We start from the raw sequence: 21,872 nt of genomic DNA on the forward strand, positions 1-21,872 counted from the left end.
TTATTCTGAGGTTGACCTGAATGTGCACTGCAGTTCTGATTTGTTCACCGTGTCCACTCGTCTACTCAGGGTCTGAGCCTGACTGTGTAATCTGTATACAGTAAACTGTAGTATAAACCAAGGGTCTGTTTGTAGGTTGAGTGGCAACTTGTTTTTCTCTCCTTGGGTGAATGTGTGACTTTTTCACTAGCAAACTGGCAGCACTGTTCTGTGGTGTACTAAGCCTACCTTGGACAGCTGGGGCTATTGACTTGATACTTGATACCACTTCCTTTGCAGGACATCCTGCCCTGTTGTTACTTGAATTAAATTCCTGACTGTCTTTTCTAACTTGCTTTTTTGATTTTAAACACAAACCTCAGTAAACGGCTGATTCTAGTCTGTGGGTAATATTAAAACTGTGAGTAGTTTTTATTTCCAGTTACATCAACATCCAGCCAATCAAACTGGCTGCAGTTCAAATCTTGTATTATGTTGCAGCTGTTGGTTATTTTAGCGAGTTTTCTGTTTATTACTCTGTCAAGTAATCACATAAGAAATACGTCCTAAGCAAGTAACAGTGAATATTCAAAAGGGTTAGCCCTACATGTCTTTTAAAATATAACTGCTCATTGGTTCCAGTTTAGAATTCAAGTGTTGTAACAGTTTAACAGGATACAATATCTGCCAAAAAAGCAAAAACCCTTCCTTTGATTAAAAATTAGATTTTTTTTGTAGAAATCATTTCCCTAAATGCAAAAACAAATATTCACAAACACATTAATGTCAAATAAAATAAGTTTTACATATCATTTAAACTAAAGCATAAAATAAAATAGCCTTTACTCTTCATGAAATGCTTCCTTAAATACTGAGGAGCCAGAAGCAGTTCTGAGAGTGTTGTGGCTCCTGGATGAGATAAAGTGGGTGTATGTTCATGGGTATATGCTTTTTGTGTGTGTGTGTGCGCCTGTGTGTTTTTGAATGAGTATGTGTGGCTCTAAGCCTTTACTGTGGTGGCAACAAGAAAGAAAACACGCTGTGCTTTGATGCAACATTAGGTTTAAATGTTAATAATTTATTGTCCTGCCTAACAGCACCAGGTCAGTGGCGTTTTACTCTCCCATGTATATTTTTATGGGCATGTTGGGACGGTGTGGGATTTAATTTTTATATTTTAAAACATTAACACAACTCAAATGTAATTTTTATATATTTATATTTCTATAACTCCACAAAACAATGTTACTAAAGCCTTGAAATATAGATGGTCAAGCAGACCTGGTTACTGCAGGTATCACTATGACAGAAAAGATGCCCATTTTAAACATTATGTCACACTAAGTTAATAGTTCATCGGCGTACGTATGGTTTAATTTAACGTCTGTAGTGTTACTGTAGACTTTTCACTGTGTAACATGAACTGCAGTGGATGGGAGGAGCTTCAAAGTAACTTTTCTTCATATTTAAGTTTTCGAAAAGCTGGTTTAATTAAGAACTCCCACCTGCTTTTTCCAAGTAAAGGATTTTGATTACAGTAACAAGCGCTTCTGTTTTGGATGCTAGTGGATGCTCAGCATCTCTGTGGCAGCTCTGCCTCTTTGTTTCCTGGCATTTGTGAGTAGACAGACTCCACACTGAAGGATGATAGCATATTCAGAGAGACCTATGGGCTGCTTGGGCTTAATATGTTTTACTCCAGGTCTGTTTTAGTGGCAAATGCAAGTGACATGCATGCTATAGAGCTCTGGAGCTTTAGCTCAATAACAGTGTGTAGAGAGCCTCATGACCAAGCAGCTGCATCCAAGCATTACATCATCAAGTGCAATGCAAGCGTTGGATGCAGTGGTGTAAACATGCCGCCACTATACTCTAGAGCAGTGGAGTGACGGATCACACTTTTCCCATCTGGCAGTCTGATGGAGGAGTCTGGGTTTCGTGGTCACCAGGAGAAACGTACTGGTCTGACCCCACTGTGCCAAGTGTGAAGTTTGGTGGAGGGGGGATTATGGTGTGGGGCTGTTTTTAGTTAAAAGTTTTAATCCTTCAACATATCAAGACATTTTGGACAATTTCATTCATATAGGAGCAAATCCTATAATAGCCAAATTTACACTGGCAATATTTATGGCTGGACAATGTTGTTGTTTAGGTAAGTTTACAGAATCTGAACTACAAATCCGGCCTGTTTGTGTACAATATGAGTTACATTTGAATTATTTCAAATGCATTTCAGTGTCAATGTAAACATGTACGTATGTATCCAGAATGCATCTTTCTAGACTTTATTTGCATCTCTTTTAATTATTGGAAGGGTACGTTAAGTTGCCATTGTGTCCTGGATACAGTGCTGCAGCTGCTATATGACTTAAAAAAGCAAAGCAATCAGTGCACTGCTTCAGACAAAAGCACTTGTTGTCTGCATTTCTAGTTTGTCCTGACATCTCTCAGATTGATAGTGTTGTCTCAATTATGTGCAGACAGTTAATTAAATAATTGGAGTCTGTCACACTCAGTCACTTTGTTGTGCTTCTAAGCTCGAGCAGAGCAATGCATGGAAAAACAAACAGACACAAAGTGGCATGGAGGAATGTGGTGGGTGTGCTGGGAACAGGAAGCTGTTCCCTTTGGCCCCTCTATTGTTCTCTAATCATGCTGCAGCTATTTATGTAGCGTCCCTGTGACTGGTGCTGTCGAAGAGCTCGGCTCTTTTTCTACACACTTGCTCCAGATTTATAAAAAATTAGCTATTAACTTTGGGTTAACCAGAAACTCTTCAAGATAAACACAGTTTTTAATAATTTAGAGTTAATAATTTAACTGTGATGTCCCTGCTGCCAGAAAATTACACCACAACACAATACTTATTTTACCTGCAGGCTGAAAGCACTTCCAGCTGCTTCATATATAATTGATATTTTCCTTAATTTAGGGGCAGATGATGCTGTAGTGGTGGCCTGTAGTTGATGCCTTTGCCAGTGTCAGGATGGTTTTCGGCTTTTCTTCCCATTAATGTATCATGTAGATAATAATAAGTACTGAATATGTCACCACTTTTTTTTAAGTAGATGTATTTCTCAAAGGTACTATTGAAATTAAACTCTCACCACACGTCAGTAATAACTCATCCAATCACATCCAAAGAAATCAAACAGCAGATGTTCATTAAGTTGTTTGTAAGAGTGCATTAATTATAGTTTTCTTGTAAACATGTACCTGCTGATTCCAGCTCCTTCTGTAGCTCTCCACAAGTGTTCCTTGGCTCTTGGACGACTCTTCTTATAATTCCTTTACCTCCTCTGTCTGAAATCTTGCAGGGAGCGACTGGTCACAGCCAGTGTATGGTGAAATGACCCCCCCGCCCCTGATCGCTAAGCACCCTTAGACGTTACATTTGTGCTAATTGCTGCATGTTTGTTGTTATCGAAGCTCTGCATGTGTTGCAAGTGGCTCTAGTAACGTTTAAATGATTTTAAACTGACGGATTATTATCCAGACAGTCGTCTCAGGTGACATCAGCCACTGTTAAGCACACAAAAGATTATGACAAAAGATAATTCACTCCTGTTTTCTTCCTGTTTAATCAGCTGCTTCTTTTTCTCTCCTTTAGGTTTCCAGCCTCCTTTCATCCCCGACAGTCCTTGTGGATTGTAGGACCACCCCCGTCACTTCCTCCTACCTGGACATACAAGTGGCAGCATCTTGGCTTCGTCTTTATCCTTCCTCCTGCGTCTTTTTTGCCCCTGTCCCACCTCCATGGTTCTCTTTTTATAATGTGTGGCTGGATGACTTTCAACCTTTCAACCTTTCAAGCAAACTAATTCTTAAGCAAGAGGCTGCTGTACTGTTGGCACTTAAGTGTGTGTTAAAATGGACTGGTGTCACATGACAGGATATAAACGACTGCTTACAGAAGCTTCAGCCACCAACACTTTACGTTCTTCTCAATGATAGCTTGTGGAAACTGCGAACTCTCAAGTGCCTTGTCCTAAATGTTGCCACCGAGCAGAAGATTTCTTTCAGTGGAAATATGATCCAAGCAGTTCCCTTTACTTTATACTGCAGTTGCACTGCTCCAAATATTCAGTTCTGATGAAGAGTTGCCTCCACCTCTTCGTCTCTTTTCTCCTGTAAGGTCGCTGGTCTTATCTCTTGCTATTCATACTCTGATTTCATCGTTTCCACTTCCTTATTTGTTTTCTTTTTTCAGTCCATTTGTTTTGTCACCACCATTCGCCTTTCTGTTGCATCTGCTGTCCTTCCCCCTCGCCCCTGTCCATAGTCACCCCCCCCCCACCACCACCACCACCACCATCATCATCATCACCATCTCCACCTTTACATCCCACACTCACCACTACCAGCACCACTAGCTAATCACCTAACCCCCTAACTTCTCATCCCCTCCCTTCACCTCTCTCTACTGTTACCATGGCAACAGCTGCCACTGCCTCTTCATCATCCTCATCATCACCTAGTGGCAGTGCCAGGGAACACCTGCTGGCGGTGCGTCGACGCACTCCACATACCCGACCCTACACGATCGGGCCTGACAGCGTCTGCAGCTTGTCAGTGCAGGAACCAATCGGAGCCTCGGCCTCGGCCTCCTCTACAATGTCATCAGGGAATCAGCCAGAAACAGGACTGGGGCTTCAGCGGGCCAATAGTGACACAGACCTGGTGACTTCAGAAAGTCGGTCATCGCTCACAGCTTCTACATACCAGGTGACTCTGGGTCACAGCCACCTGGTGATCTCCTGGGACATAAAGGAGGAAGTGGATGCAACTGACTGGATCGGCTTATACCACATTGGTGAGAAACTGGAAAACAAATTTAATTACTACTTTATCAGCAGTTACTCTGCATAAATCTCTTATTTGTTACTCGTGAACTAGTAGAACAAAGCTGAAGTTAGCTTAGTATCAATCCAAGGTAACCTCATAGAGCTGGCCCGTAGGTACAGAACAAGATGGTGGGCGTTTCTCTGGCACAGGTAGCTGGTAACTGTGACAACATGCCAGATTGATTTCATGGATTACTTTTGAAAGATTTAATAGACAAAAGCTTCTTAATTTTTAATCAGATGCTCCCCGTTCTGTTGGGAAAAATTACAACAGCTTTTAATGACTTTAGCACAGGTATTATTATTATTATTATTATTGCTTTTATACTTATTACACTTATATAATTTTACTAATTATTAACAATTCTTTTTGTATTTTTGTGACTATGTAGATAGCTCGCTTTCTTAAATTGGACAGCAGATGACTGTGTTGTGGTTTTGGCACAATGATCCAAGTTTCTCAGGATGTTTCCAAACCTTTGGTGTTCGGCCCTTTTAAATGTAACTCTGGCTCGTTTTACTCGTGGTGTGGTTCATGAGTCTAACACAGTAATCACACTCAGGACCACAACCTACAGTTACAGTGGAGGTGATACCTGTTGAATCTGTTTGAATGTCTTGTATCATAGCTTGGTACGGTAATCTGTTCTTAACCAGTAAGACCAAACCTGGTAATCTGGTTAAAGTGGCTGGTAAGATTTCAGCAGTATCTGCTTCTTTGTGCAGCAAGAAACAGAATAAACAGTAGCAGAGCCTACAAATCGACCTCCAGTGATCGACTGGTGTAAATGTCTAACGGATCAGAAACGCACTGTCTAGACCATAGGTGTCAAACTCTGGCCTGCGGGCCAAATTTGGCCCGCAGCCTAATTACATTTGGCCCATGAAGCCATACCAAATTACTATTAGAGCTGGCCTACTGGTATTATACAGCTAATATATATATTGTTTAGTATTAAGCTTTGCTTGTTCCATATTCAGTTTTTCAGCAAAACATGTTTGAGTCCATAAGATTCATTCTTGTATCTGGAGGAATAAATATATTTCAATAAATATTAATGTTAGCCCGCGACTTTGTTCCAGTTTTGAATTTTGGCCCACTGTGTATTTGAGTTTGACATCCCTGGTCTAGAAGGTCAGTGATACCCTGGGGAAAAAAATGCCCCTGGACACTATTCATCATCTGATTAGGAGCATGCTCTGCTGCTGTCAGGCATGCATCAAAGCATGTGGTGGCCATACAAAGTGCCATTTTGGGTTGTTGCAGTTCCATTTCTGAAAAATGGACTAGTCTGCCACATTATTTTTTCACTACTTTTTCAGGCGTTCTGTGGGTACATTTTTCATTTCAAGACGTTGGACTCTTTTGTTGCTGGCACATTTCTCAGGGTGTACTCTGCCTCTCACCCTGTGGTAGCTGGGATAGGTTCATGCACCTACTGTGAGCTGGATAAGGATACAGGGAAGAGAATGGATGGATGGAGATCAGATGTGTTTTCCAAAGTGTTCCTATATTTATTTATTTACATAATACATACATATACTTAGGGATTATTAAGGTATTCGGATTATTTGACCAGTATATATTTCAAACTAAAAATTTTTTAAGCTCAAACATATGAACAACACATTTAGATTTGCATAAAACACTTTAAAAAAATAATAAATACTGTTTATACTTTACTTTCAAAGCTTGCTTAATCTTTGTTTATCTTTATCATAATTACATTTTTTATTACAAGCTGTTACAAGTTCTGAATTTCTATTGGATTCTTGAAATATTCTTCCTTCTGCAGCTCTACAGTAACAGTGTTTGTTTAGACTGTGCATTCAGTCTGCTGTACTTTTGTAATGATAGGTAATTTATCTTAGTTGAACTATTTTCTACAACTTTGTCCATCAATATCATGGGATATATCATAGTTTCAATTGCAAAATTACACCAGTTTAAAGTCGATGACAGTGTAACAGAAACAAGAATTGCTACCCTGGATGCTTCCTTCTTCTTCGGTGTCTTATTATGACGTGGGGTAAGTGGGCGGTCGATATCGGGCTCCTTTTATATTCCTTTTGGGTAAGTTGGAATATCAGTGGGTTTTCCGGCTCTTCTGTTCAGTCGAGTCTCAAATTTGGGCGTCATATTTGACAGTTCAGTGATTCTCCAAATCAACTCTGGATTTTGGACTGCGACATGATGCTGCGACAAGACTTTTAACTGGCCCTAACAAGAGATTGCATATTGCCTTTCGGCTTCTCTTCATTGTTTGCTGATAAATGTTAAAATTTTAGTTTTAAGTTTTAGGGCTGTACGTGGTGAAGCTCCCCAGCAAAACTCTGAGCTGTTGAAACCTCATGCTTGGTTGGTACAAGGTTCAAAACACGCCAGGTTTGGGCTTTTCAGGCACCAAGGCTATACAGTTCTCTTCAGTTGTCTTTAAGTTGTACAGACTCCATTGACTCTTTTAAAAAGCAGCTGAAGACACTTCTATACAGACAACAATTCATTTGTTGTTTTATGTTTTAATTAATCTGAGTTTTTTTCGTTTTATTGTGAAGACTTTGTGACATTTATCTGTGAAAAGTGCTATATGAATACATTTATTTTTAACAGTGGTCAAATGTCAAACAGGTGTGTTTACTTAGAAAAAATAAAATCATGCTAATGCTGAGTGACCACTGTACCCCGTATACACCATGTCGAAAATGTGGTTTGCAAGGTTAACTTCAGCCTTTTTCCAGCGATGCCATGAAAACAACGGGAAGATTTCTTCCCTTTTGCGTCCAGTCGGTCTTGGTCTCATCTAAGAGTCTTCTCCCCAGCATCACCTTTGTGAAGTCAGTCATGTCCATTTACATTTTCTTTGTCAAGTTTGTGTCTTAGTCTGGATCTCATTGTTTATGCTTCCTGTTCCTGCCTCATTAGCTTAATTCCATTCTGCTGTGTCTTTTCCCATGTGTCTCCACTTTTCCTAATCACCTCCTTGTGTATGTATTGTCTCTTCTCAGAACATCAGTCATCTTCTCCTTGGGTCTGCCAGCTTTAGTATTACTGTTTTCCTAGTGTTATTTCCCACTATTGGCTTTTGTTCCATCTTTTTCTATTGTGTTTTCTATTATTCTCTCTGGCCAAAATAAATGCCTCGCCTTGTGTTTAACCACCCCTGCATGTGAGTGTGCATTTTGCTTCTTTACTCCATGTGTGTGTCTGCACATCTTAGAATAGAATAGACGTTTATTGTCATTGTACATGTACGATGTGCATGGAATAAAAATGTAAATAGTAGGACAGCACGGATACAAAGCAGGATGAAGGCACACATTAGAGGGCAGGTTGCAAAGTGCTTGAAAGTAGTGCATTGGACCTGGTCTGAGTATAGAGTCTGTGTGTGAGTGACCTGAGGGTTACTCAGACCACGGCTCAGATTGGTGGGTGGGGTGTTTTTGAGGCTGGAGTGGGACCTCATTGACCTGAGGTGCCGACCAGAGGGCAGTGAGTCAAGTGGTGGGCAAGGTGCAAGGGGTCGCCTGTGATTGTCCTGGTTTCTTGAGACAGGATGAACTGGCAATAGCCTCAGGGGTGGCAGAGGCCAGCCGTTCTCCATTTATAATGAGAGGGGAGCGGACCTGTCTGTGCCAAGTCCATAAGTTATGTTTTAAATTCTCTACCCTGTATGCTGTCTCATCTCCGTCAGAAATTAGCCCAACCATAGTGGGCTAATTTCATCGTCAAATGTGCGTCATCCAGCAAATATGAGATGGTGAATTTAAGTAAAGTGAGTAAAACTGGGTGCAGATCATAACTCAGTTTGGATGACACTGCTGATTTTGTCCTTTAATATGCTTAAAAATAGGAGCAGGAAAAGGCCAATTCAGAACTGAACTGGGGATCATCAGATATGGACTAGCAGGCGCTGCCTGTAAATAAATGGCTATTATGGATGTTCAGGGCAACCAATTTCTTAGTCAACTTAGTGAGGAAAAAAATGGACTAACCAACTGGTTGAAAGCTAAGAGACACTCAGATATTAAGTTAAATTTGAGAACCGTTTAGTGAAGACTGAAAAAAATCTAATAATAAAGGCACTTTAAACCGTTTATGACATTCTTCATAGGGGTGCAACGATACACAAAATTCACGGTTCGGTTCGGTTCGATACTTTGGTGTCACGGTTCGATATTTTTTCGATACAAAAAAAATGTTCATGCCTTTTTAATTTGTCATTTATTAAAATTATAAATATATATTTTAACTCAAAAGTACAGTTTTTAAATTTAACCCTAACCCTTGTGCGTGTTTTTTATTTTGACAGCGAATGCGCACCTGCGGACCACTTATGTGCAGCCCTGGTTATTTAGCTCATCATATTGCAGCCACAGAAATAATTTTGTCCATGAAACCATAAAGCTGCACTTTCTTTTTGCCTTATAGTCTGATTTGTCATAACTTCTCCGTTTTGTGGTAAGCTTTTCTTTGGCTGTCACTTCTTCACCCTGACCTGTCTTATTTGGCTCAGCAGAACTGAAATGCTTTTACACACGCACTCACATAAGCTCAGCGATTCTCTGCGATCAACCTCTCACATGTTTAAGCTGCGGGAGATTTCACTTGTCATGTTTGCATAGTAAGCTAACGATTAATAAGACGATGTCAGAGGAATTGGTGCACAAATTATCATCACTCACAGATCAGTGCTGTCGCTCTCTATACACAGTTCGCACGATTGCAAAGTGAAAGCAAAAAAACAAGCGCAAATTCAAACGCGATTTCAATATGTCACATATTGACAGTGGCTCACCGATGCCAATGACATAATTACCCAGCTACATTTCTGAAAGAATGCAAAAGCATTGACATATATTTTTCTTCCTACAATAGCCCGACGGGCAGGGCAGAGATAGATTTTGGTAGCCCGACTGAAAAAAATCTCTAGCCCCAGGACGTCGGGCTAGCGATATTGCGAGCCCTGTATCTGATTGAGGAATCACTCATCTTTGGAAAAGAGAGTTTATTACAGAGAAATGTCTCTTTCCAAAATAAAAGCTATACTATCCGTTTCTTCTGGGCTATATTCTCAGCAGCATAAGGAGAATCACGTGCTAACAGCTGTCTAAATGACTCGGCTAAAGTTAGTAGCATGCTTGCTTTTTTTTGTCTGCTTCCACTTGTCTTTGCACTAGGATGATGTCGGTGTAAATGTGCAGTCATATTCGTTGTGTTCCCACTAGTGCTTTCAGGTTAATCTCGTTGAAATGACCTTAACGTCACAACACTGCAAATCTCCGTTAACGAGCTACCGCCGATCACTCCGTGCATGGGGCTAGACGGCCAACATGTTAACGAGCTAACTGCGCTAACACACTAGTTCCCACCCATGTAATTGAGCATTGCGTGGCACATCCAACATACTGTTTTACTTTAGTCCATGACTCGCTTACCTTCAGGGTCATACGTCACATGAAAACCAAAATAATTCCAAACGCCAGATCTGAGAGTGGGGGAGGTCCATGTTGCAAGGAGAGCTTAACTTCTGTCTCGCTAGCTTGCCCTGCGCTCTTCCTTCTGACTATGCTGTCTGTGTTGAGCGCTCAGTGGATCTGCGCTCGACAGTGCAGCCTAGGCGGAGTAGTCGAACACAGATTCACTGAGCGCTCAACACAGACAGCATCGTCAGAAGGAAAGTTGATAAAATAAATTACAAATGTTGTATTGTTCAATACATATGCGTACCGAACCGAAAGCACTGTATCGAACGGTTCAATATCGATACGAATATCATTGCACCCCTAATTCTTCAATAATGAATCATGCTGCTTAACTGTGCAAATTGTGCATTAACAACAATGTTACACACCAGACAGACAATGAAGAAGAAAAACTTAAAATAAACCAATGATATGGAAAAATGTAAGTACAAAAGATCTTAAGAATAAGAAGGTAAATACATAAAATGTAAGATATTGAAATAATGTAACAATTAAACAAACAAATAGAAAATTAAGTGTAGTTGTGTGAGTTGTAATTTCACTGTTTAAAAACTTAGTTTTGTGTTCTTCTTGTATCAATAACTGTTGGCATCCTTCTATGTCTGTAAGCATCTGTGCAGAGGTAAAGAACACATTTAGAAATGTATATTTACTTAAACATATTTATGTATATTTACATATAAATGTTTCACAGATGAGAACTGTGTGGCCAATGTGTGGGAATCCAAGAACCGCGGTGTGAACGGCACCCAGAGAGGACAGATTGTGTGGAGACTGGAGCCGGGACCCTATTTTATGGAGCGTGAGTGTCTTGTGTTCTTGTTAATTACAAATGATCCTGTATTTATGCGATGCATACTTCCCGTTAATGCTGCATAGCTTTGTTGAGTTTGGTGATACAAACCTAATGATATGCTGTGGAGGCCAGGCTTCACCGGGGTCTGTGCAGGGCTTGAACAAGTGCATTAAAGTCTCAGTCTCCGTTTCTGAGTTGGAGATGCAAAGGACAACAAGGTTATATCAGTGGGTGATTCCATCTGGTTTGCATGAAATGTTATGGAACAAAGTTTGAACATATATCGTGGTTACTGTGAAATTTTAGCTTCATGTATTAAATATGTTTCAAGATACATAGATATTCATTTCAGGCCATTTTGTTGCACATTGAAATTTGAGGTGATGTTTATATATGAATATCTCACAAATTGTTGAAGGTTCAGTTTTCACTGGTCTTTCTTACCATCAAAATAAACTTGAATTAGTAATGTGGGACAGATTTAAAGACCTGGTTTACTCCAGTCTCAAATGATCAAATTTCTATTTGTATTTAAAAAAATAATTATTTTATTTTAACTTGATACAAAATTTAAACATACAGTATATAATTCCTTATATTTTTAACTTCAAATACTTAGCTTTTAAATAGTTTTTAAAAAGTCATCAACCCACTTCCATGCCATTTTAAAATCTAGCATATTGAAATCTAGAGCCAGTTTCACAACACTAGTAAAACTACAGTGGATGCAAAAGTATTCGGCCCCCTTGAACTTTTCCACATTTTGTCACATTACAGCCACAAACATGAATCAGTTTTATTGGACTTCCAGGTGAAAGACCAACACAAAGTGGTGCACACGTGAGAAGTGGAACGAACATCAGACATGATTCCAAACATGTTTTACAAATAAATAACTGCAAAGTGGGGTGTGCGTAATTATTCAGCCCCCTGAGTCAACACTTTGTAGAACCAGCTTTTGCTGCAGTTCCAGCTGCCAGACTTTTCGGGTCTGTCTCTACCAGCTTTGCACATCTACAGACTGAAATCTTTGCCCATTCTTCTTTGCAGAACAGCTCCAGCTCAGTCAGATTAGATGGGCAGCGTTTGTGAACAGCAGTTTTCAGATCTTGCTAAAACTTTGAATGTGTCCCCAAGTGCAGTTGCAAAAACCATCAAGTGCTATGGCTCACACGAGGACCGCCTCAGGAAAGGAAAACCAAGAGTCCCCTCTGCTGCTGACGATAAATTCATCCGAGTCACCAGCCTTAGAAATCGCAAGTTAACAGCACCTCAGATTAGAGTCCATTTAAATGCCACACAGAGTTCCAGTAGCAGATATACATAATTAAATTCAGTTCAATCCAATTTTATTTATATAGCTCCAAATCACAACAACAGTTGCCTCAAGGCGCTTTATATTGGAAGGTAAACCCTGGAATAATTCAATTCCATATGTGTTCATTCATAGTTTTGATGCCTTCAGTTAGAATCTACAATGAAAATAGTTATGAAAATAAAGAAAAAACATTAAATGAGAAGGTGTTTAACCAGTAGTGTATATGGTGGATTAAATCCTAAAAGTATTTTCAGGAGGTCGCGACAACATCCGTTCTCTTCTGGCATCTGAATAACAATTTCAGCCAGTGCTGTTACGGATCTTGTCAGAATTGATGGCATTACAAGCACAGAAAAGTATGGTCAGATTTTGATCTGCAACATCCAAAGAAGAGCATTGGAATGTCTTTCACCGAGCCTGGAGAGCTATCTGCGAAGACTGCTTAAAGAAATGACAAAGATGCGTGTCTGAGATTGTTCAGCGTGCTCATACAAAATACTGACTTACATTGAAAATTGTACAGACTTTTTTTTCTTTACAAACTGTATTTCCATGTGTGTTTGCATGTCTTTCAATAAATCACTACATTTCCCATTTTTCTAGCAAATTATAATGAATGGTTGGGGTAACTCAAGACTTTTACACAGTGTGTAATATAATGTAGTAGCAGATTTATGTTTCAATTTTATTTAAATAAGGTGATTTTGGAATCAATGCTTTCTGTTGTTGGCACATATTTTACCAAGTTACATAACTCTTATGAAAATGTTTTTTAATACATGGAATTATGATCATAAAGGTAGAGTGTTGTGTTTTCTCTCTCCACAGCCGAGACAAAGATCTGCTTTAAATATTATCATGGTATAAGTGGAGCATTAAGAGCAACAACACCTTGTATCACCGTCAAGAATCCTGCAGTACCAGTATGTATAGCTGTCTGTGTGTCCCACCTTCTTTTCTCCCAGTGATTGTTGTGTCCTCTGTCCAGGTGTGGGCCCAAGCAGCTGCGATTTGTTACAAATGTATATGTTTTGTATCTGTCAATAAATAAAGGAGTTTAAATCAGCGTCACAGTGAGGACAAGCCAAAACTTGACCAAAATACAGGCTTTTACTTGGCCGTCTAATATATCAGACATGAGAAAACCTTTCAAAATAAAAGGCAGCTCAGCTCTACAAACTCCTTAAAACTTAAACGCACTCCTACATCACACTCTGCTGATCTCTTCCATAAAATGAAAGAAAAACACACCAGCTATATTAAAGGAAAACTGAGTTGTTACCGTCCCCCAGAGTGATTGGTTAACCTAGAACTGTGATAGGTCTGTCTCGCACAGGCCTATTGCTGGAACATTTAGAGACAATTCTACTACAGCACGGTGGCACGGTGGTGAGCACTGTTGCCGCACAGCAAGAAGGTCCTGAGTTCAGTTCCACCATCAGGCCGGGGTCATTCTGTGTGGAGTTTGCGTGGGTTCCCTCCGGGTACTCCGGCTTCCTCCCAATTGAGTAATCCAAATTGCCCATAGGTGTGAATGCGGGAGTGAATGGTTGTCTGTCTCTGTGTGTTAGTCCTGCGACAGACTGGCGACCTGTCCAGGGTGTACCCCGCCTTTCGCTCTATGACCTCTGGGATAGGCTCCAGCACCCCCCCGCGACCCTGAAAAGGATAAGCGGAAGCAGATGGATCTGCTACAATGGCAAAAAGCATGTGACCCCGTGAATGACTCCCCTAGATCTGCTGGACCTGGAAGTCCAGCAGTTCATCTAAACAAAAGACACTTATACCTAAGCAGACATAGATGTATTTACCGTACCATAAAACAGTAAGAGAAGGTACGACCTCTCTCATGACCTTAGGATGTGTGTGCCAGAACACTCTGGGAGGCACACACAGTCTTTGCAGACTACTAAGGATCAGACCTCTATCATTATGCAATCGATTATAAAAATCAAAGTATATATGAGTACATATTTCTAAGCATAAATGACAATTCAACATATAAACCTAGTTTTACTGGACCTCTCTTCGGCCTTTGATATGGTGGACCATAACATTTTATTACTAAGATTTGAGCACACTGTGGGTATTAGAGGCACTGCCCTCGACTGATTCAAATCATACCTCGCTGATAGATCCTTATCAGTTAACTTAGGCACCTTCTCCTCTTCCTCCGCTCTGGTCTGTTGTGGTGTGCCTCAAGGATCAGTTTTAGGCCCTATTCTCTTCTCATTGTATTTGCTCCCTCTGGGCGCAATCTTTGAAAAATACAACATCGCCTTCCACTGTTACGCCGACGACATACAGATCTATTTTGACCTTACTGACGACCTTGCTGTGTCCCTGCACTACTTTCAAGAATGCATGCGGGAGGTCAAAGAATGGTTCCTGAGTAATTCCCTTGTTTTAAATGATAAGAAGACTGAGATTGTGGTGTTCAACAGTAAAATCCCTCGTGCCCAACTCTGTGCTGCCCTGGGTTCCTTTGCTAGTTTTTCTTGTGACTATGTCAGTAACTTGGGTGTACTGCTGGATAGCTCGCTCAAACTCGATAAGCAAGTGTCTGCTGTAGTGAGATCTAGCTTCCACCAACTGCGCCTTATCTCTAAGGCTAGGCATTATGTTCTGCACGAGGACCTGGAGAAGCTTATTCACACTTTTGTGACCTCCAGGTTGGATTATTGTAACTCCTTGTACTACGGTCTTCCTTCTTCTCTTCTTCGTAGACTGCAAACAGTCCAAAATCCAGCAGCCCGCCTCTTGACTGGTGCCAGGAAATTTTGCCATATTACTCCTGTTCTAGCTAGCTTACATTGGCTGCCCATAAAGTACCGTATTCAATTTAAAATATTACTCCTTACATTCAAAACTATTAATAAATTAGCGCCAAGTTATCTTAGTGAACTTCTCAAACCACATACTCCTGCTAGAACACTCAGATCTGCCACTCAACTACTTCTGACCCGACCCAGATCTCGGCTGAAGTCCCGGGGTGACCGTGCGTTTGCTCTGGCTGCCCCGGGACTGTGGAATAACCTTCCTCTCGACCTCCGCGCATCTGACTCCATTGCACTGTTCAAATCACGACTAAAAACCCACTTATTCAATCTTGTCTTTCCCTCTAGTTAATATTTCTTTTATGATTTTATATGATGCACTTTTATGCTCATTTAAATTCTTGTTTGCTCTGTACCTGTTGCTTTCCTGTGTATCAGTGACAGCTACCTGCTTGCATACTTAGTACTTGCTTTGGTCCTATTTCTATTATCCTCCTCCTATTCTCTATGTTACTTGTTAAGCACCTGGGCATACCCTTGGTTTTTAAGTGTGCTTTATAAATAAAGTTTATTATTATTATTATTATTATTATTATTAACAAACTGTGTTCCCACCTGTTTCCTATCCCCCCGTTATCTTGTGTTGTCACAGTCTATTCAATGCCACTTTCTTCCACTGGCTTCCTCCTTGTGATGTGTTTTATTTAGTGTTTTGTAAGAACTCAACAATGAAACTGAAATTTCAGTTTTTGTGTGGTTTTCAAAGTCCTTTATTATGGATCAAATTGCCGCCTGACAAAAGAATGTGACCATCATGGCAACTCCCCTCCACTGTGTCCATTTCATGTTTTAGCTTTCTAAAACATGAAATGGACACAGTGGACTGGCCTGTCTATAACATCCTTTGCCGTGATATTGGGTTGATCATGGACCCAGCCGACTCAGTTATAGTAGAGGACTCTAATAGCCATCTTCACCTGAAAAGGTGAAGCATGACCAGAACAGAAGGTCCAGTACCTACCAGCCAAGCCAGAACAGCAAAAGGTGGACACAGTTATTCAAACCAATACACAAGAATCCATCCATCCATTCGCTTCCGCTTATCCTTTTCAGGGTCGCGGGGGGCGCTGGAGCCTATCCCAGCTGTCATAGGGCGAAAGGCGGGGTACACCCTGGACAGGTTGCCAGTCTGTCGCAGGGCCAACACACAGGGACAGACAACCATTCACACTCACATTCACTCGCACATTCACACCTAGTGACAATTTAGATTAATCAATTAACCTATCCCCACAAGCTGCATGTCTTTGGACGGTGGGAGGAAGCCGGAGTACCCGGAGAGAACCCACGCAAACACGGGGAGAACATGCAAACTCCACACAGAAAGACCCCGGCCTGATGGTGGAATTGAACTCAGGACCTTCTTGCTGTGCGGCAACAGTGCTAACCACCGTGCCATAACCTTGAACCCAGCTTAGAACGTGATCAAAGATGTCTCTGTGTTGCTAGATTCATTTTTTTCCTCAGAAACTGGGAAGACTAGCCAGAGTACCCGTCCTAAAGGATGATGCTACCACCCCCATGCTTCACTTTAGGGATTATATTGGCCAGGTGATGAGCAGTGCTCCAGACATGACCCTCAAAGACTTAAATCTTTGTTTCATCTGACTGGAGAATTTTGTTTTGTCATTATCTGATAGGTTGCCTGGCAGGTGCCTTTTGGCAAACTCCATGCAGGCTGTTGTGTGCCTTTTACTGAGGAGTGGCTTTTGTCAGGCCAGACAGGCGTAACTGTTGCAGAAATGGTTGTCTCATTGGAAGGTTATCCTCAGAGCAGCGCCGGAGCACTGTCAGGTTTTTCGTGTCATGGTCTGTGTGCGGCAGGCAGGAATGGAGGACCCAAATGCAGACTCCAGAACATAAACTCAAAAACCTCAGCTTTATTGCTGGCATGAGTCAATACAGGAAATAAACTGGGGAACGCTAGAAACTAAACTAGAAACACACAACACTGAACAGAGGAAAACACAGACAATAGATACAAGGGTTAAATAAGGGAACAAGAACCAGAAAGGAAACACAGCTGACCCTAATTAAACAGATGAGATGCAAAACAGAACCTGACGCACACCGACGGGAGACTATCAAAGTAAAACAGGAAGTACGCAGAGACACAGACTAAGGGAACAGACAGATGCACACGAAGACAAGACTGACCTAACAGGGGAGGAATCACGAAGGCAAACCAAGACTAGAAATAGAGAATAAACTCAGGAGTAAAATCATACTGGGCAAAGAAATCTAAAATACACAGAGAACCGAATAAATTAACAAGACTCAGAGAAACAAAAACACAAACACTGGGTGGACGACCCAGGTACCCTAACACTCAGCTTCCTGACTAAGATGATAGAGGCCATGGTGCTCACTGAGACCTTCAATGCTATAGAAAAGTTTAATGTAGATGGAGTCCAGACCTCCTGGGATCTAACAATGTTTTACGATAGATCTTGTACAGTGTGAATTTGAGGTTTATCTGGGCCATACTGTAAAGGCAAAGCAGTATGTGCTCAGTGCGTGGAAAGGTGAGAATCTTTTAGTCACTAGTGACTAAAAAAGGACAGTGTGCCTTGTGTTGTAGGACTTTCCTTTGTGATGTCGGACTTTAACTTGACCTGCAGAACAGTTGACCAGTGTTCTGCAATCTCACAGTGGTCAGCACTAGAGCAGGGCGATATGACCAAAAATATTTATCACGATATACATTTGAAAATTTGCGATAAGATATAACTGACGATATAATTGACGATATAATTGACACTAGACAAAATACTTTACAACTCCACAACTTTATTAGTGCAAAAAAAAAAAACCCATCAATGTATTTTAACTTAAACAAGCAGCTGTTTTTATGTGCATTAAAGTTATATACAAATGTAACAGTGCAAATGCAATTCCTTGCTGACAGTTTAACCAAAGGGCATTTCCAGTGGAAATTGGCCGACATATCCTCAGCATAACCATGTATAATATCCACAAAACTTAAAAAGAGGTTATACACACACAATACGGTAACATTATGTTGAAGCACAGTACATATCACTCCGCGAGGCTCCGCCTACAATAGCCGTAATGCTCCGACAATCCATCAAGCGGTGCGGCTTCGTAGCTTAGCAAAGTCGTACCGAAACATTTGACAGGTTTTCGAGCGCCGTGTACATGAAATCGTTTCGAGGTCAGTAAACACAACCAGAGTTCATACATAAGGCACACGGGGTTATAAGGGGCTCTGTTGATTTTTGAGAAAAATCTAAGGATTGATTTGAAGTGTGCCGTGTTTTCCAAACAACACGGTAATAACGACGGCCCGCTAGCATGCGCTACCAAAAATAGTGCTTTGTTGTGTATCTGACGGACGAAAGCTAAACCAGTTCCACACCACTGAAGCTGCAGCATTTTTACAAACCAGTTCTGGTTCATGTTTCATTCAACGATCTGCTTTCGCCCTTCTCATTCTGCGTCGCCGTATGTAAACAAAGGCACTGCACATGCGCGTTTTACCCATATTCTATTGCGATATTTCATTTTGTTATCGTTGCCCAACATTATACCGGTGTTACTGTGAACGGTGTGATATGGCCCAGCCCTAGTCAGCACTGTTGCCTCACAGCAAGAAGGTTCAGTGTGGAACTAAACTCAGGACCTTCTTGCTGTGAGGCCAGGGCCTTTCTCTGTGGAGTTTGCATGTTCTCCCTGTGTTTGTATGGTTCTGTCTGGGTACTCTGGCTTCCTCACACCGTCCAAAGACCTGCAGTTAGTGGGGTGAATTGGTAATTCTATAATGCCCATAGGTGTGAATTGGAGTATGAATGGTTGTCTGTCTCTATGCGTTAGTACACCCTGGACAGGTCCAGGGGTACCCCGACCCTCTGCCCTAAGACAGCTAGGATAGGCTCCAGCCACACCGTGACTCAGAATTGGATAAGTGGAAGAAAATGGATGGATAATAAATCCAGGTTACACGAGGAACTGTTCAAGAGTTCAAGAGCTCACAAAATTATTTTTCACTCTTACTGACTCATCCTGATAAAATAATGGCTAATAAATTCAAGCATTAATACATGGAGCTTTGTGAAAAGAATAATATATTTTGGATAGTTTGTGGCTTTGGGAAGCCATAAACTGAATTTAAACAGTGAGATTCAATGAGGTGTGATTGTAGTGAGGGTGAATGGCACTAACCTCTCTCATGTGAAGAGATGTGAGAAACAGTCTTAACTCCACCCACTTAAGTCTTCCTGGTTAAACTTTTATCTGTTAGAGTCAGGGCTGAAAACATGTTCATTTTTTTGTTTTTCTTTTTTTTTGTCATCAGGTGAGGGGTGAAGGCCAGGTGGAGGAGCAGTCAGAGTATGAGCACTGTCGGAAACTTGTCAGCTTCACCCTGTCAGGTGAGATGAATGAGTCAGTGGAAATGTGCTGGAGAATGAATACAAAAATACTCATGAAGTATTCCAATTCAGACTTCCGAGCAGTGAACCTAAAGAAAGGGATGTTCTTCAACCCGGACCCCTACCTGAAAATGTCGATCCAGCCCGGGAAGAGGAGCGGCCTCCCAAAGTTTACCCACCATGGCCAGGAGAGACGCTCCTCCATCATATCCAACACCATCAACCCTGTGTGGCTTGGGGAGGTTAGCATAACTTCACACTGACTCAATAAGATTACCTTACCCAGCAGGCACTACAGAGCTTGGATGGAGCCGATGGGTGAGGGCACTCTATCTGTGACACCTATTCTAATAATAAACTGGCAGCCCTAAGTAGTCTTGCATGCCCTGGCCATGCCAGTTCTTTTACTTCTAATAGAATTATCATTAGCTCACTGTCACATGAACATCCATTTTTATTTGAACCATTTCACTACTCAAATTTCTTATTCATGGTACTAATTAGACTTGTACTTTATGTTTTTGATTAAAAATAAAGATGATTTGTTATTAGCAAAAGTACATATAGATAAACTGTTCTAATGCTTTGTATCACTGTAAACATGGATGTCTGTATATATTCTAGAGGGCATACAGAAGAAATGTATAAACTGAATCAATTTCAGTTTTGGTTTTCATTGCATGCAGTTTATTAATAATTAAATTCAATTATCTACATCTTTACCACACATTTGACTACATACAGGTACTGTAGGTGCAGTAAATGGTTAAATGATACTCATTGCAATATGCTGGGCATTCACTGATAAGATTGAACATACCGTATTAGGCTACGTTCACACTGCAGGCGAAAGCGCATTAAATCCGACTTTTTTGACCCTCTGCGACCATCTATCCGATCATGGTGTGACAGTGTGAACGGCACAAATCCGATATTCTGGGTCACTTTCGTATGTGGCGCTGAATCCGATACATATCCGATGTTTTAGAAAGCGACTGCTGTTTGATGGTCATGTCGCATTAAATCCGTCTTTTACATCACTGACACAAGACAGACGCCAATTATCAGCTCCGGAGAAGACATCGCGAACGCTTCCTGACCATCCAGTGTAGATATCAGTGAAACTGTTGGGAAGACAACGTTGGAGAAACGTGAACATTTTATTTGTACTGTATAATCTGCAGATTCTGACAGAAATCTGCAGCTATCCTTTGAAGCACCGCTCCTCTAAAACAGCAATAAGGATCAATATTAGGTTATCTACATTATTATGTAAATAACAAAATAACTTGAAGCAAAATTGGGAAACGTAAAGTCAGAAACAAGTCTTTATATTAAGGCCATCAGTCAAACAACACTGTTGCTCTGGGTCTAAACAGAGCGCGTTGTGCGTGACGTCTTCTTTTGCGCATGCGGCCGCTTTGAGCGTTCACACTAGAGCGCATTTGCTGTCGCATTTTATTTGTAGTGTGAACGAGCAGACAAAAAAATCGGATTTGTTCAAAAACTCAGAATCGAGCATTAAGACCTGCAGTTTGAGCGTAGCCCTAGAGGCTGGGATTAGGTAAAGATGGTCCTTGATGATCATCTATGTCCAGCTGAGGATGAATTTGTATACTCGTGTAGTTAAAATAAATGAACTTACAGCAATAGTGTTCACTCTACTCTTTGCCTTGGCAGAGTAATAAAAGGAAAGATAGAAGAGACAACTATAGTTATGTGGCAACATATGGACTGATGTATTTACAATCAGCATTTTAATCATGAGCTTTAAGGCAGTAATAATAGCATTAGCCATGTTTAGCACATTACTTTCAACAGGGGGTCAGGCTGTCCACAGACACAAGGTTCAGCTCTTTATCTCACTGCAGAATCCTTTCATATTCTTCACGTATGTCTTTGTTGGGCAGAGTGTAAATACAGAGGCTGTATTTGTATAAGCACAGATACTTCTTAGCAGTGCAAAGCTATCTGCACAGCTCTGCAGAAAGATCCAGGCAGCCAGTGTGTCTCTCTCTAACCAATCAGAGTCCTCCTTACATGGGACAGTGTGGCTAACTTGCATTAGCAAATTGGAGGCGTTGAGTGCTAGAGCAGCTGGCAGCTGGAAACCTGGACCCCCTTTGGCCATTTATCAAGACTACATGAAGTATACTCTGAAGGTCTATAGAAAGATGCATTATGGAGAATCTCTACTGTGACCATCAGCAAAACCAGCCAGCC

At 41.0% G+C, this 21,872-nt stretch overlaps 1 protein-coding gene across 3 annotated transcripts in view; it reads left to right on the forward strand.

The window, feature by feature from the left end:
• hecw2b (HECT, C2 and WW domain containing E3 ubiquitin protein ligase 2b) overlaps positions 1-21,872 on the forward strand; it is a 77,463-nt gene that overhangs the window by 2,029 nt on the left and 53,562 nt on the right. For 2 of the 3 annotated variants that reach the window (XM_085265516.1, XM_085265517.1), the window contains exons 2-6: positions 3,590-4,792; positions 11,002-11,109; positions 13,250-13,344; positions 19,574-19,649; positions 19,722-19,891. In XM_085265516.1, coding sequence (XP_085121642.1) covers positions 4,411-4,792; positions 11,002-11,109; positions 13,250-13,344; positions 19,574-19,649; positions 19,722-19,891 — 831 coding nt within the window. In that variant the 5' untranslated portion in view covers positions 3,590-4,410. The remainder of the gene's footprint in view (positions 1-3,589; positions 4,793-11,001; positions 11,110-13,249; positions 13,345-19,573; positions 19,650-19,721; positions 19,892-21,872) is intronic. The other variant, XM_085265518.1, reaches the window with a different exon arrangement.

The sequence above is a fragment of the Mchenga conophoros genome, linkage group LG23, assembly GCF_057382185.1.
Source record: "Mchenga conophoros isolate Kocher_MC1m ecotype Shallow Benthic linkage group LG23, M_conophoros_male_GT1.1, whole genome shotgun sequence".
NCBI classification, from domain to species: Eukaryota; Metazoa; Chordata; class Actinopteri; order Cichliformes; family Cichlidae; genus Mchenga; species Mchenga conophoros.